Source organism: Muntiacus reevesi, chromosome 3 (assembly GCF_963930625.1).
Source record: "Muntiacus reevesi chromosome 3, mMunRee1.1, whole genome shotgun sequence".
NCBI classification, from domain to species: Eukaryota; Metazoa; Chordata; class Mammalia; order Artiodactyla; family Cervidae; genus Muntiacus; species Muntiacus reevesi.
Genome location: NC_089251.1, coordinates 179,488,825 through 179,505,597, shown reverse-complemented (window position 1 = coordinate 179,505,597; position 16,773 = coordinate 179,488,825). Strand labels below are relative to the sequence as shown.

General features: G+C 36.7%; 1 protein-coding gene and 1 non-coding gene across 4 annotated transcripts in view; one reads left to right on the top strand and one right to left on the bottom strand.

The window, feature by feature from the left end:
• The window catches only part of VTA1 (vesicle trafficking 1), a 68,302-nt gene extending 55,535 nt beyond the window's left edge, over positions 1-12,767 (top strand). For all 3 annotated transcript variants that reach the window (XM_065931252.1, XM_065931251.1, XM_065931253.1), the window contains 2 exons: positions 4,951-5,031; positions 11,681-12,767. In XM_065931252.1, the coding sequence (XP_065787324.1) occupies positions 4,951-5,031; positions 11,681-11,826 (227 nt within the window). In that variant the 3' untranslated portion in view covers positions 11,827-12,767. The remainder of the gene's footprint in view (positions 1-4,950; positions 5,032-11,680) is intronic.
• Positions 12,768-16,291: 3,524 nt separating this feature from the next.
• LOC136165554 (small nucleolar RNA U3) lies at positions 16,292-16,510 on the bottom strand. Its single transcript, XR_010662577.1, has one exon. It is a non-coding gene; the product is annotated as a small nucleolar RNA U3 (small nucleolar RNA).
• Positions 16,511-16,773: the final 263 nt, after the last annotated feature.

Below are 16,773 nucleotides of genomic sequence, written 5' to 3'. Positions count from 1 at the left end.
ATTTCATATATTCAAACTAACAGACTCCTGCTTAGAATATCCAGACATAAAGATGATATCAAGAAGTAGTCTTCTATTTAGTTTAGGAAGTTTTCTGCCATAAATAGTTCATTTCAATCCATTTAAATGTGGCATTAACCTTATTTTTTTTTCCCCCACTTATGTTCTTTAGCATGAGGCATAAAATTGAAAATCTTAGAATTGCTTTAAGGCATCAGGTATATGTTCTTACAGACATAGCATTTAAATAATTATCATGGCTATTTCACAAACTTATGCTAACAGAATTATATTAGATATTGCTATCCCTAATTTTCAAACTAAAGAAAAGCCGTTATCCTGAAGAAGTATACATACTAGCATAGCTAATAAGTGACAGTCCTAGAATTTGAACCCCAGTCTTTTGGATTTCATGTTTTTGGCACCTCCCTTCTATTTCCCTTCCTCTGAAAAACTATAAGTTCTATCAGATTAAAATAAACATGCCTCATAATATTTTTCTCCTTAAGATTGGCTTAGATATGGAAATCACCGTTTGCTGGCAAATTTTTCTATTACATTTAAAACAGTTTTAAAAAATTAGTTCATAGTAGCCCAATAGAAAATGAAATAACATTTTCAGTTTATAAATATAGCAGATGTTTCCCCTCTTACTCACTTCAAGAATGATTTACTTTCTCTCATATAAAGGTCCAGGATGTACTTTTATCAAAGGGAAATCCTTAAGATAACCGAAAAGAATAGTATGTACTAATATACAGTGTTTAGTTCTTCCACAGAAAAGCAGAGAGGGTGCAAGCAGGGCGGGTTTGGTGATTAAACAGCCAAGTGTTGGCTCCTTGTGCCTTTACCACTGTGTACTATCAGGCAGAGGGCATACAGCCTACCACTGTTTCCTTCTCTTAAAACATGCTTTCTACAGTCTGTAAATATTGAGGAAGAACATCTCAGTAGTAAATCTAAATAGATGAAAAATTAGTTTAGAATTAATGCAAACCTCTTAATTATAAAGGCAGCTCACCTCATGTCTAGATCAAAAACTTTGCTCTTTTATTATTGTTAAGTGACAGAAGGACTGCATTTGAGCTCTGCTATCCAGCCTTCAAAGTGTTTTGTATTCTGGCCTGACTGTTTCTGTCAGCACTATTTTCCATGATTATTCTGAAATTTACTCAACCCAGTGTTCCTATGTTTGCTTACAGTGTTCCTCGTAGTTATCATGTCTTTCTCTTTCACTGCCTCTTCAAATGTTACTGCCATTCAGGGTTCTGTTTAATTATACTTCTTGCATCATCATCTCGAGTTTTCTTACCAACACTCATTTCTCCTTTTCTAGAATTCCCACCGCATACAGTCAGGAGAACAATTTAGTACTTAATTAGAAGTCATAAAGTATTTAATTTTTGAGTGTATATAATCTCATCAGATAGGCTATATAAAAACCATCTGCTAAAAAAAATTAGCCAGAAGTTACTTGTTAACATTTCTTTTTTGTTAAGTGATAGAAATTTCCAACACACTTCTGCCTTCCCCAGGATTGTTTTATGGTGACATCATTCCAACATATTGTAGTAAAATGGGCTACAACCCACTTGCAAAATAACAATTGAAACCTTTACAAATTGAGGTAAGAAGGAAAAATAAGTAGCTTAGGGCATTTTAAAAAGATAAATTAACGTAAACTAAAAACCATTCTTACTGCTTTAACTGGTTGAGGCCGCCACAGGAATGTGTCATGGTAGTTGCCAAGGACTTAGGCCTTGGTCCCTGTACATGGAGACAGATGAGAAGCCGTGTCTTCTCACTGCTGCACGAGACTTGCTGAGCAGCCTATATTGTCAATTCAAGCCTTGGTTGAATGACTCTGATCAGAGTTCTTAATAAATGCAGACTATTTGTGGGTTTTTCTTTTTTCAGTATCACTCAAATAAAATTTTATTATAATACATAATGGTCTTCCCAGGTGACGCTAGTGGTATAAAACCCACCTGCCAATGCAGGAGACATAAGAGACGCAGTTTCGATCCCAGTGTCGGGAACATCCCCTGGAGGAGGAAGTGGCAACCCACTCCGGTATTCTTACCTGGAGAATCCCATGGACAGACGAGCCTGGCAGTCTACAGTCCATGGAATCACAGAATCAGATATGACTGAAGCGACTAACACACACACACATAATACATAATAGATTATCTCTGTAAATTCTCTTTTGTTCTTGTTAAGTAATATTGCCTACTTAATCATCTGGAGATGTGCAAGGAAGCATTTAAAAATTAGTGCAGGATGCTGACCAAGGAAACCTTGCCTTCTCCATAGAGAAAGGGGTTTGTCAGGAGGATTTTAATGTACTCAGAAACACAAATTACTTAGTAAAAAATGACATTGATATCCAGATTATCTGTGAAGAGTTGTCAACGTACCCTTTTTTTCCTAAAAAGATCTGTGTGAAAAATATTTGTAGTCACCAACCTGTTTTTATGCTCAGCTGCCTCAACTACCTGGACTTCACTAGGTAATTTCTAAAGAGCCCTGTCGAATCTTGCATTCTAAGTTTTTTTTAAAAAAAATTATATTGTGTAATTATTTGCCTTTGAAAGTTCAAGTTTTATGGGAGAATTATGTCATATGTTTATAACTTAATACATTTTGTTAGAGCCTTCCCAGGTGGCACAGTGGTAAAGAATCAGCCTGCCACTGCAGGAGACCCAGGAGATGTGGGTTTGATCCCTGGGTCAGAAAGATCCCATGGAGGGGGAAATGGCAACCCACTCCAGTATTCTTGCCTGGAAAATTCCAAGGACAGAGGAACCTGGTGGACTATAGTCCCTGGGGCTGAAAAGAGTTGGACAGGACCGAGCTACTAACCACACACACACATGCATATTTCGTTAGCATTTTTTAAAATCGAGCAAAACATAGTCATTGAATTGGTCAATTTAAATTTGTATGTCTCTTGACTTTGCAGTTATATAATTTTTCCCATAAATTAATTGATACATATATATGTATACACTGTATAAGATTGTTTGCTAGTATTAGCTATAGCAGAAGATTGGAAACAAACTAAATGTCCTCAGTGATGGATAGCATTATAAAATTTGTGTTCACGTATGTAATGGAACACTACTATATATACCCATTAAAAAGAACAAGGCAGATTTATATATTTTAATCTGTAATTATTGTTAAGGCATATTAAGTGAAAAATGCACAGAATAGTGCAGTATGCAGACATAGTACCATTAGCAAAATATTAATGTACTAATAACACATATGCTGAAGTATGCCTTCCCCACAGAGTGAGGAGTTTGACCAGAAGATTTTGATTTAGGCAAGAACACAGATTTCTTAGCAGAGTACCTTTCTTTATTAGACATGCATACACTGGTCTGAAAACACACACATTTTTATGTGAATAGAAGGGTGCCCTAGAAACTAGTGATAGTCCTCAAGTGGTATAGAATGAGAGGTAAACTTTTCACTTTTTTCCACCCTTTTTAGGGTTGTTGTTTCTTGGGTTTTTGTTTTTGTTTTTGTTTTTTTGGCTATTTAAAATTTGTACTTGACTTTTCATCCATACCCCTTTGGACTTTGGAAATTTTTGTTCCATTTTTAGTTAAAAAGGAAGATTTATATGACTTAATAAAAATAGCACCAAGGCTGTGAAAGTGAAACTAGTTTGCCAAAACAAAATTGAATGATATAAAATAGTATATATTTAAGCTGTTTTTCCTTTGGGTGGGAAATAATAAGGTCCTTCAAAGTCAATAAGTCCTTCAAGTAAAATTCATACCTGCAGGATATATTTGAGAACTTAAGTCAAGCCATAGCTCTAGAACTCTCATTGCCACTATAAACTTCCCAATTTGTTTCCCCTCTCTCTTCTGTTACTTTCTTCTTGTCCTAGTGTCTTTCCTACTTTACACTACTGCTATTTAGTCACTAAGTTATAGTCTGACTGTTTGCAACCCCATGGGCTGTAGCAAGCCAGGCTCCTCTGTCCATGGAATTTTCCAGGCAAGAATATTGGAATGGGTTGTCATTGCCTTCTCCGGGGGATCTTCCCAACCCAGAGATCAAACTCTCATCTGCTGCTTGGCAGTCAGATTCCTTACTACTGAGCCACCTAGGAGGCCCCCTACTACACATTGCCTGTTCAGATTGAACCTCAGCTTGGGGCAGAACAATCCTGTTTTCCATTTGAGTCTGTTGATTGAGAGTAATCAGCTTTTCTTCTTCATTTGCTTTCTTGTTGATTGAAACATCTTGTTAATTGAATAATTTTTGTTAATTGAAACTCTTTGGAAGTTTCAACAGTTTATGTTAATTTTTTAGATGATTAATAGTCTTTAGTATATTACTTAGCATTAATCAGGAATACTAGTTATCCACTGAATATGATCTTCATGACAGGTTCTAATAGGAAGTCATAACTAATTGCTTCTTGGGTGTGTAAAATATTATCTTAAAAACATAAACTGGAAAATTGGAATATATAATTTGTAAATTTCATTGACAGAGATGAAATGGGACTCATTCCATAAGTTAAACTAAATCATAATTATATCCTATCTTGTCCTCAAAATTACTTAATTATATTAAAAGCTAGGAAGGGAATCTGTTACTTCTACAGAGAATATGGTAAGCTTTATTGAGAAGCACCTTGAAGTAGTAGATGTGATCAAAAATGCAAAATATATTATAAGAATATATATTGCCTAATAACACATCTGTGTAAATACTCAAAATATATTTTTCTGCATATTTCCTATACTAGCCTCCAACATCAAATAAGATGTATTTCAAATTATAGTTCATTGAGATTTCAGGAAAGTAGTTAAGTGAAGTAATGAGATTCTTCCATGATCCTCTGAGTGCTTTCCTAGTATATAATTAAGAGGATTGAGAGTGTAACACTTCTGTACTCATTTGTGGTTTTCTGACTTGCAGGTGTAACAAGTAACACTATCCAGCCTACTCCACAGACTATTCCGGCCATTGATCCTGCACTCTTCAGTACAGTTTCCCAGGGTAAGTCAGCTGTTTTATGAAGTATAGTGTATCTCCTATTTGGGGGCATTGTTCTGTGCTTTTATCTTGGGATGCCTGTATTTGAATATCTAGGTAATTTGAAACACACTTCTTTAAATGCCTTTATTCACCAAATTCTCCAATAAACCAAGATTATTTCTTAGATCAAAAATATTTAAACCCAAAGACATTCCCCCCCCTTTTTTTTAAACAATTCCTTTTTTTATGTACTGCTGGATATAGTGGTACAAACATGTAACCAAAGCTATCATGGAAGCCTCTGTTAGTTTAGTTCAAGATTACCTCGTGATTTGATTACAATCTTCTTGCATTGTCAGGCAGATTCTTTACCAATGAGCCACCAGAGAAGCCCCATGATTACAATCTTCTTTACCTGTACTGAGTTAGTAGATTATCTAAGAAGAGAGAAACTAACCATGGTTGAAGATAGAAGTCTCTGAGGATTATTTTGATTGATTGGTTCATAGGCTAAGTGATTAATTTGTTAATTCCAGTCTTTTTAGCTTTTCTGGAAAGAAACAGAACAACTTGGTTGTTCTGTTTGTTTAATTTAGTCTTTTTCAGAATTTTCTTCATATGTCTGATGAGATTAGTCCTTTTATATGTAAGGTGAAGACCTTGATTGGTTACTTTCAGTAGCTGTTATTGAATTTCCCCTGATGTTATGTCTGCAGGTCTGTTTTCCCACTTGATTTTTCTGTTCTCCCTTGTGAAAACAGGCTATTCAGCTTCCTCCTGCATCTCAGCCATGGATGAGGAGATTTTTTTCTTGGAGGGTAATGGCAAGGGGTGTACCACACATACCTTGTCAGTCCGCAGGAGGTTAATTCCATGATTTTAGAGAGACATTCTCTGTCTTTTTAACCTGGGGTGTCATGTGAGAGATGGGAATGCAGTAGGGCTGAGGATGTGCATATGTGCAGAGGGTGATAGAGTGGGGCTGTTAGACGGATGGAGTACAGACCCCTAACCCCATTCCTCGTACAGCTAGGCCATCTCTGAAGTTTCTCTAGGTGAGCTCCACATAAAGGCCTCCTATAAACATACTTTGAGCTGGAATGTTTTTCCACTCTTATCTAACAGCATGTGTGTTAGCCTCTCAGTCGTGTATGACTCTTTGCAACTCCATGGGCTGTAGCCCACCATGGAATTCTCTAGGCGAGGATACTGGAATGGGTTGTCATTCCCTTCTCCAGGAGATCTTCCTGACATAAGGATCAAACCCAAGTCTTCTGCATTGCAGTCAGAATTTTTACTGTCTGAACCATCAAGGAAGCCCATCTAATGGCATACCTCCACTTAATTTCTAGTTTTATAGAAATTTCTTTAAATCTCTTGTCAGTTACCTGTTCCAGTTTTTACACTGTTTGACTTCTCTGCTTTTCCTTCAATTTTAGAATTTATCTCCTTTTGTTTTTTACCTTATCATTTTAATATGGTTTCAGAAGAAAAAATTACATATGCTAAGTCTGCCATCTTACCCAATCAAACTGTCAGGTATGAATGCAGAATAAATATTGTTAAATATGTAAGGGTTCTGAAGTTTCACCTACCACATGCAATTTCTAAAGAAGTAACCAGAGGATATACTCCATCAAGAGAAGAAATATGAGATGTCAGAAATGGTGGAATTAATCTTATGTCACCTAACAGGAAAAATTCCATTGACAACTTTCCCATAGGCTTGAAAAACAGTTGCTCTAAAATTAGAACAGAAAACCAAAGCACCCCTCCTTTAAGAAAACTGAAGTGGATTCCATGCAATATATACAATAAAAAACTGTAGAATGTGAAAGAAATGGATAAGAAGCCATAGATTTTGTCTGCCAAGAAGAATGAAAATATCCAACAAAACAGTTTAAATTGTACAAGAAATTTCAAGTAAGAAGCAAACTGAAATATGCCATGATTTTGAACAGTAATAGAATTATGAAATATAAGAAAAGGGATTTTGTTTGACTTGGACACAAAGAACATTCTCCTTGAAATGGCATAGGCTTATCACAAACAGTATTTTATTCAGGACAGAATATAAATCAACACTGACAAGTTGAAGGTAGAGAGGTATTTCAAGAGGTTGAAAGGTGGAATAAAAGAAGGTTCTATTTAGGGGGAGTGTCCAAAAGTGAAATGTTGAAAATTTTTTTCTAGAGTTGATAGAATGAGAAGACAGAAGTAAGCAACTAAGCAATTTGAAAAAAAATAATAAATTTAGGAGGAGACAGGGTAAGAAAGAAGGAAAGCGTGTAAGTGGCTAAATACTTTACCTTTTATAGCAGAAAGGAGGCCTTACAAATAGCTGAGAAAAGAAAAGAAGTGAAAGGCAAAGGAGAAAAGGAATATACGCATCTGAATGCAGAGTTCCAAAGAATACCAAGGAGAGATAAGAAAACCTTCCTAAGTGATCAATAAAAAGAAAACAATAGGATGGGAAAGACTAGAGATCTCTTCAAGAAAAGTAAAGATACCCAGGGAACATTTCATGCAAAGATGGGCACAATGAAGGGCAGCAACGGTGTGGCCCTAACAGAAGCAGAAGATATTAAGAAGAGGTGACAAGAATACATGAAAGAACTATGCAAAAAAAAGATCTTCATGGCCCAGATAACCACAATGGTGTGATCACTCACCAGGAGCTAGATCCTGGAATGTGAAGTCAAGTGGGCCTTAGGAAGCATCACTACAAACAAAGCTTGTGGAAGTGACGGAATTCCAGTCGAGCTATTTCAAATCCTAAAGGATGATGCCATAAAAGTGCTGCACTCAGTATGCCAGCAAATTTGGAAAAATCAGCACTGGCCTCAGGAGTGGAAAAAGTCAGTTTTCATTCTAATCCCAAAGAAAGGCAATACCAAAGAATGCTCAAACTACCGCACAATTGCACTCATCTCACACGCTAGCAAGGTAATGCTCTAAATTCTCCAAGCTAGGTTTCAACAGTTTATGAACCAAGAACTTCCAGATGTTCAAGCTGGATTTAGAAAAGGCAGAGGAACCAGAAATCAACATCCCCTGGATCATAGAAAAAGCAAGAGAATTCCAGAAAAAATCTACTGCTTCATTGACTACCAAAGCCTTTGACTGTGTGAATCACAACAAACTGTGGAAAATTCTTCAAAAGATGGGAATAGCAGACCGCCTTACCTGCCTCCTGAGAAATCTGTACAAAGATCAAGAAGCAATAGGAAGAACTGGACATGGAACAACAGACTAGTTCCAAATTGGCAAAGGAATACATCAAGGCTGTATGTTGTCACTCTGTTTATATAACTTACATTCAGAGTACATCATGGGATATGCCAGGATGGATGAAGCTCAGGCTGGAATCAAGATTGCCTACAGAAATATCAATAACTTCAGATATGCAGATGACACCAACCTTATGACAAAATGCAAAGAGGAACTAAAGAGCCTTTTGATGAAAGTGAAAGAGCAGAGTGAAAAAGCTGGCTTAATACTCAACATTCAAAAAACTAAGATCATGGCATCTGATCCCATCACTTCATGGCAAATAGTTGGGGAAACAATGGAAACAGTGAGAGACTTTATTTTCTTAGGCTTCAAAAAATCACTGCAAATGGTGACTGTAGCCATGAAATTAAAAGACGCTTTCCCCTTGGAAGAAAAGCTGTGACCAACCTAGACAGCTTATTAAAAAGCAGAGACATTACTTTGCCAACAAAGGTCTGTCTAGCCAAAGCTATGGTTTTTCCAGTAGTCATGTATGGATGTGAGAGTTGGACTGTAAAGAAAGCTGAGCGTCGAAGAATTGGTGCTTTTGAATTGTGGTTTTGGAGAAGACTCTTGAGAGTCCCTTGGATTGCAAGGAGATCAAACCAGTCCATCCTAAAGGGAATCAGTCCTGTATATTCATTGGAAGGACTGATGCTGAAGTTCCAGTACTTTGGCCACCTGATGCTAAAAACTGCATCAGGAAAAGACCTTGATGTTGGGAAAGATAGAAGTCTGGAGGAGAAAGGGAGGACAGAGGAGGAGATGGTTGGATGGCATCACCAACTCAGTGGACATGAGTTTGACCAAGTTCCAGGAGTTGATGATGGACAGGGAAGCCTGGTGTGCTGCAGTCCATGGGGTTTCAAAGAGTCAGACACAACTGAGTGACTGAACTGATCTGAAAAACTTATAAATCAAGGAACAGTGGTATAAGATTATTATCTTTTGGAGTTAGGGAAATAGCCTAGAGAAAGCAAAATCATTATTTAGTTTAAAGAGAAATCCCTGTATACCTAATTGATAAAACTATGCCTTTCCAAGGTTGATTTATCTGATTTTGACAGAGGACTATTGTTCAGTCGTTAAGTCATGTTGGACTCTTTTTCAACCCCATGGACTGCAGCACGCCAGGTTTCCCTGTCCTTCACTGTCTCCCAGAGTTTGCTCAAAAGCATGTCTATTTGTCGGTGATGATATCTGACCATCTCTTCCTCTGCCAACCCCTTCTCCTTTGCCTTCAATCTTTCCCAGCATCAAGGTCCTTTCCAGTGAGTCAGCTCTTCTCATCGGGTGACCAAAGGATTGGAGCATCACCTATAGCGTCAGTCCTTCCAGTGAATATTCAGAGTTGATTTCCTTTAGAATTGACTGGTTTGATCTCCTTGCAGTCCAAGGGATGCTCAAGAGTCTTCTCTAGCACCACAATTTGAAAGCATCAGTTCTTCAGCACTCGGCCTTTATGGACCATACATGACTAATGGAAAAACCATAGTTTTGTCTATATGGACCTTTGTTCACAAAATGATGGCTCTCCCTTTTTTTTTTTTTTTTTTTTTGTCTCTGCTTTTTTAATACACTGTCTAGGTTGGTCATAACTTTGCTTCCAAGGAGCAAGCATTTTTTAGCTTTATGGCTGCAGTCCCTATCTACAGTGATTTTGAGGTACAGATGTGAGAGTTGGATCATAGAAGAGGCTGATCTCCAAAGAATTAGTGCTTTCCAATTGTTGTGCTGGGGAAGACTCCTGAGAGTCCATTGGACTTCAAGGAGATCAAACCAGTCAGTCCTAAAGGAAATCAATCCTGATTATTCATTGGAAGGACTGAAGTTAAAGTGCCAATATTATGGCCACGTGATGTGAAGAGCTGATTCATTGAAAAAGACCCTAATGCTGGGAAAGATGGAGGGCAGGAAGAGAAGCCGGGGACAGAGGATGAGATGGGTTGCATCATTGACTCAATGGACATGAGTCTGAGCAAACTGCCGAAGGTATTGAAGGACAGGAAGCCTGGCATGTTGCAGTTCATGGAGTTGCAGAGTCAGACATGACTTAGCGACTGAACAACAATCATCTGTGATTCACAACAGTGAGGACCAACTATGATTGTAATCTTTAATACTCAACAAGTATTTGGAGGCTTTGTATAAGTACATTATTTTAAATTTTAAATTTAAATGTTTTAAATTTACATTATTTTAAATCTTAAATTTAATGCTTAATTCTGTGTGAACTTAATATTTTTTTAAATTATTTCCTAATAATTTTAAAGTAAATATGGCTTTTTTATAGCCATTCATTGAAGTTATTCAGCACTTACGAGTGCCTGACAACTGGGTTAGAAACTTTAGGATACATTACTTCAGCATTCTACTTTGAAAATTTTAGAAAATATTAATTTGGATAAGAATTTAGTATCAGAGTACCTGGAATTGCTACATACTTTGAAGTAGGACTTCAAATGTCAAAGTTTTCATTTTATGCTTTATTTTCTGGCAAAATTAAAGGCAACTAAGAGAAAAGCAATTATATTTATATATGTTCATTTAGAAAGGGAATCAAAATATATTATCTTTTCATTGTATTGTGTACCCCCAGCCTTCTGATCAGTTCTTAGGGTCCTCATTAAAATTTCTATAAAGAAAATGATATTTATTTCCAAAGACACAAAGTCAATTTTTAATTTCACTTTTAGAACTATATATTCAAATCTAAATCTTAGATTAAATATTTTCAGTATTTTTTTTTTTTTTTACCCAAGTTATTTGGCTGGGTCTATCCTTTTTAAACATATGTGTATCTAGATAGAAAGCTTGGTGAGAATCAATTTTAAACAAAGAACTAATAAGGATTGTTTAGGTTTGATTGTGTAGTTTAATGATATGTTTCAGTTAATCCTTAACCCTTCACATGCTTAAAAAATTTAGATAATGTATGTAATATTTGCATAAAGTTTGTTACATAATTTTTTATTTATATGTATATTCTAGTTCAAATGAGGTTTGAATGTCTTAGACTGTGTGTGTTGTTCCATAAAAAGAGAGTCTCAGCAATTCTGACATAAATACCAAAGCTACTTTCCTTATTTTGTACAGAATATGAATATAATTTTTTGCAGTTAATTTGCCAATATATAAAGACTTCCAGTTGATGACTTCTGGAAAGAAAATCTCATAGAAGTCATTATGCACTGGCATATGTATAGTTTATATTAATAATTAAATTTAAAAGCATAAAGAAAATTTATTCAGATACAACTAGGGGTTGGAGAAAGACCTTCATATTTTTATATAAACTTAAACATTTTCCGTAATCTTGAGTATAAGCATTTACCTAACCTAAATAACACTTTTTATATTCTTTATAAATGTTTTCATTACTCTGTTTTTCTCTTAGGAGATATCCGACTAACACCAGAGGACTTTGCTAGGGCTCAGAAGTACTGCAAGTATGCTGGCAGCGCTTTGCAGTATGAAGATGTCAGCACTGCAGTGCAGAATCTGCAGAAGGCCCTCAAGTTACTGACTACAGGCAGAGAATGAAGCCTTTGTACAACATCCATGCATTTTTGGCTTAAAGAACTAACAGTCCACTACTCTATCTTCAGCCTATCAGGAGCACAGTTTTAAGGAAGATTTCAGTTCCATTGACTGTAACAATGAAATCTGTGTCTGTGTATCAGATTCCTATTGAAGTATTCATCAGCAGCCTCATCCAGTTTTCATTGTCCATTTAGTGGACCCAGTAGTCTCTGAGTATATAGCTCCCTAATGTGAGCAAGGTCCTAAAATGCCCACTGAACCCTGCTTGTTCAAGAAATGAAAACACTTCTATAAAATGTATTGGGAATTAGCTTTGTATCTTAATCTAAATAAATGAAGGAATCTTATAATCTATAATTTGAACAAACAGACCATAATCACTTTGCTATAAAATTCTGAACTTAACTTTTAATAAAGACTGCCAGAATATTCTAGATTAGAGATCATATTTCTGTTTTCTCAGGATTAATTAAACAGATATGAATGTTCTAAACTGTTAGCTGAATCTGAAAGAGATTATATTCAAATTTCAGTTTATACTCAAATGTAGCTACACTAAAAAGTAAAATGTTCATGAAAAAATAATGAAGTAAAGAGGTAGCATCAGTTCTAGACGTAAGAATAATGTTGGTTGCTCAACTGTTTTCCCTTACCTGCTGACACTTAAGGTGAATTGGTATTTGCTTCCTAGGCAGTTTGACTGCATGTATTAGAGAATGAAAACAAGATATTTGTAGTAATGCCTGGAAACTCGGTGCTTTTGAGTTAAGGTTCTCTGCTGCTATGGAATGGATTCCATAGAGTGTATAGCTATGAATGATGCCGATTATAAGAACGTGATTCTCAGTTGTTAAGTTTATAAGTTTTTTGTGGGGAATTATGAACTTACTGTGTCACCTGCATTTGTGCTGTGTAAAAAATAAATACAAGGTTTCTTTTAACTAGTTTGACTTATTGCAGAGCCAGATACCATTTTTGCATGCTGAAATTGTCTCTTTTTTAAAGTCACAGTTTTTAAAATGAGAGAAATTTGGCAGATGTACCTGAAATTTATCTGGTGTATTTCATTCATTACACTAATATTTGGAATCTTTTAACATAGGGGTCAGCAAACTGTGGTCTATGGGCTGGCCACTTGTATAAATAAAGTTTTATTGAAACTGAATTATATCTATTTATGTTCTGTGCGTGGTTGCTTTCCATGACTACAGAATTATACAGCCTGCCAGTCTAAAATAGGTACTACTTGCTCCTTTATGGAAAAGTTTGCTGACCCCTGTTCTAACAGTTTATTTAAAAGAAAATGAATCGTTAACTCATAATGTCTTTTTGTTTTTCTTTGCATAAGTGTAGTGCTATTGTGTAGAGTTTGATAGAATGAATATGCAGAATAAATGGTTCTAAATTATTATAAAAACAAGTCCCCCAAAAACAAGCTTCCTGAAAACTATTTTCATATCTTTCACAGCTAAGTTCTTACAACATTTGTAGAGTTCAACATTTGCATCTGCAGTTCCAGGGTTCTGATATAGCTCTGTGGAACTTTATTGAAATAGAAAAATGACTTGGATGATCTTTCATGTTATAAACAGTAAATGTAAACTATAGCTCAGCAAATTTTAGTTCAGATTCTAACATGTCTGGCCACTGGGAAGAAAACTGTCACCTCCCATTTCACACCCAACCTATTGCTCCCAGTTGGGAGAGCACATGGAGAAGAGAAGATGCTATGAAAACCAGAGAGAAGAGGGCTTTGTCATAGCAACTCCTGTCTGTAAAATGGAGGTGACACCACTAGCCACCTTAGAGTTCAATGAAAAGTGAAATACTGCACATGAAATAGCAAATACAAGCATTCCATAAATGTTTATTGTTATTAACATTAATGCTGCAATGATAATATAAATTGATAATTAATTTCCTGAATATCAAGAAATCCCAGTTGTCTCTGCAGCCCATTACTTTAAAATGCTTTCTTGCAGGAAGAGATTGAACTATAAAGGTTTTTTAACTTTGTGATTCTGCATATAAAATCTGACAGAAGAAAGAAATTTTCTGACATATCACAAGGGTTAAGTAATTTTCATTTGGTCAATCAGCATGTATTTATTGAGCAGTGACTATGTGCCTGGTATTGTTCTTTGCATGAGGAAACAGCAGAAAAAAAAAAAAAAATCCCTGCCTCAGAGTTTTATTCTAATAGGGAGGAAATAGATACACTTATTTAAAAAAAAGAATATCATATATTCTATTCAACTAGTCACATTTGAAAGAAACCCTTTAGGTAATCTGGTGGCCCCTCAAGTTTTAGTAATTTACCCCTACTCCCATCAGAAAGATTGAGCCTAGGAGGAAGATTCCTCTAAAGTGTGGTCACTGGACCCCATCAGCATCACAACAGGAATTTGAAAGTTCTGGAATCACATTTTAGGAACTTCCATATTAGTGATAAATCCTCTAGAGAACACCAGAGTATGGAATGGGAAATGCTTGGGTGTGTGTGTGGGCCTGTGCACAATAGGATAAGCCTCACTGAGGTGACCGTTGAGTGAAAAAGGAAACGAAGAGCATTCGTGGCACAGGGAGGTCACAAAAGAAGAGAAGAAAAGTGAGGAAGGCTGCTGAAGGAGTGAGAAGCTCAGGATCACACAGGATTTTTATGAAAGACTTGGCTTTTCCTCTGAGCAAGACACGGAGCCAAAGGATTTGGACAGAAGAGTAGCCTGGTAAGACTTTTAAAAAGGATCATATTGTCAACTGTGTTGAGACAAAGACCATAATGTGGACAAGGGTGGAAGCTGCAAGATGAGTTAAAAGTATTGTGGGACTTCCTGGAGGTCCAGCAGTTAAGACTGTGCCTACTAGTGCAGGAGACACGGGTTCAATCCCTGGTCTGGGAAGATTCCACATGCCACGGGCAGCTAAGACGGTACACCAACTACTGAGCCCTGCTCTAGAGCCCGTGCTCCACAACAGCAAAAGCCACCACGGTAAGCCCATGCAGGGCAGCCAAAAGTAGCCCCGACACCACAACTAACCCAGCACAGCCATAGATCAATGAGTATTTTAATAATTAAGGTGATGTCACAATCACTTAGATCAAGGATAGAAGTGGAGCTTATAGGATGTAATAGGTTTCTGGCTATTTTTTTTAAAGGAGAGCCACAGTATTTCTGGTAAAGTGGATCTGACACATAGGCATAGAAGGAGTGAAGGTTGATTGCAAGATTTTAACTTAAGTGCTTGGAGGGAGGGAGTCGTCGTCAATAGCAGTGGGGAAAGTGGCCGAAATCTGCTGACATTTAAGGCTGAAGTGCAGTGTTCCCAAGTTCTTGTGACCATCCCAAGTAAAACTATTTGATAACATTGTTTTGTCGATACAGGACAGAGGAGGAAGGAAAAACATGATAAGCTCTGTCTACATTGATTGTCACAGACATCTCTTCAAATCAGTGCTGAACTGGAGCTAGAAGCCAAGAATGGTTCCCAAGTCTATGGTCAGGGAAATTTGCAGGCTTCAAGATTACACCAAGTCAAAGACCCTGGTTGCAGGTCTAGTGTTGATATAATTTATTTATATATGACTTCTAGAAATCTGATGTTGCTGTGTGTTGGTTCAGAAAAGGTTATATACTATCCTTTCTAAAGAAATTTAAATCCTCATAGCAGCGTTAACATCTGCAACTACAATAACTGAGTATTGAACAGTGACTCGGAGCTTTCTCTCTTCCCCATTCCCATTTTTTTTTTAACTTGACTCATTTTATGTTCCTAAGCAATTGAATCAGATACCTAGTTTGGATCATACTTAAACCTTCAGCAGTAGAGAAGTTTTTTCTTAGATCACAAAACTTTAAGGCATCCTTCATAAGGAGGGTAAGCATACCTGGTTGGTTGTAATCTTTGATGTCTGTGTTGGATTCTGAGACTTAACAGCTCATTTAATAGAGTATTCTTACGGAGGACTAATTTCAACCAAGTGACACTTTAATAATAGTGAATATAATAACTAACATTTGAGTATTTAATAAATGCTAGGCCCTGATTTGAGTATTTTACATGTATTCATTTAATCTTGCCAGTGATCCTGAGAGGTGAGTCCCTGTTTTACAAATAAGAAAACAACCACAGGATAATAAATTTGCCTCCCAGGTGGCGCTAGTGGTAAAGAACCCACCTGCCAATGCAGGAGACATAAGAGTCGCAGGTTCAGTCCCTGAGTCGGGAAGATACCCTGGAGTAGGAAATAGTAACCCACTCCAATATTCTCGCCTGGAAAATTCCGTAAACAGGGGAGCCTGGCAGTCTACAGTCTATGGGGCTGCAGAGAGTGTGTGACTAAGCTCACACACACACACACACACACACACACAGCTAGTATTGAAATTTTCTAAGCTCAGACTTGTGCTCGCTTCGGCAGCACATATACTAAAATTGAAATTTTCTTTTTTTTTTTTTTTACAAGACCACTCAGATGGTGTTCTCTCCCTCTTACTCTTCCAAAGGAAGAGAAGAAAAGAACGATCATCAATGGCCAATGGCAGCTGCAAAAGCAACACCAAAGACCGGCTTCACGCTCAGGAGAGAACACTGCATCTCTTCCTCATGGTTTCGGGTGCTCTACACGATCAGAGAAACTTCTCTAGTAACAAACTATAGAAATGATCCCTGAAAGTATAGTCTTTAAAATTGAAATTTTCTAAGCTCAGACTGCCTATTTCAGACAATGATATTATCACCCATATAGGTACAGGATCAGTTAAATTATTATGAGAAAAGTGAGATGTTCTCAAGTTCACTGGACAATTCCTTTTATTAGTGGGAAGCGTAGCAACTAGACTTTTCTATTATCTGGACAATATGTTCCAATTATTAGTAACTGTGGGTGAGCCCATGGCCTGAAAACAAACGGACTTTGAGTCCAGGGAGAAAACAGACAGATTTGAT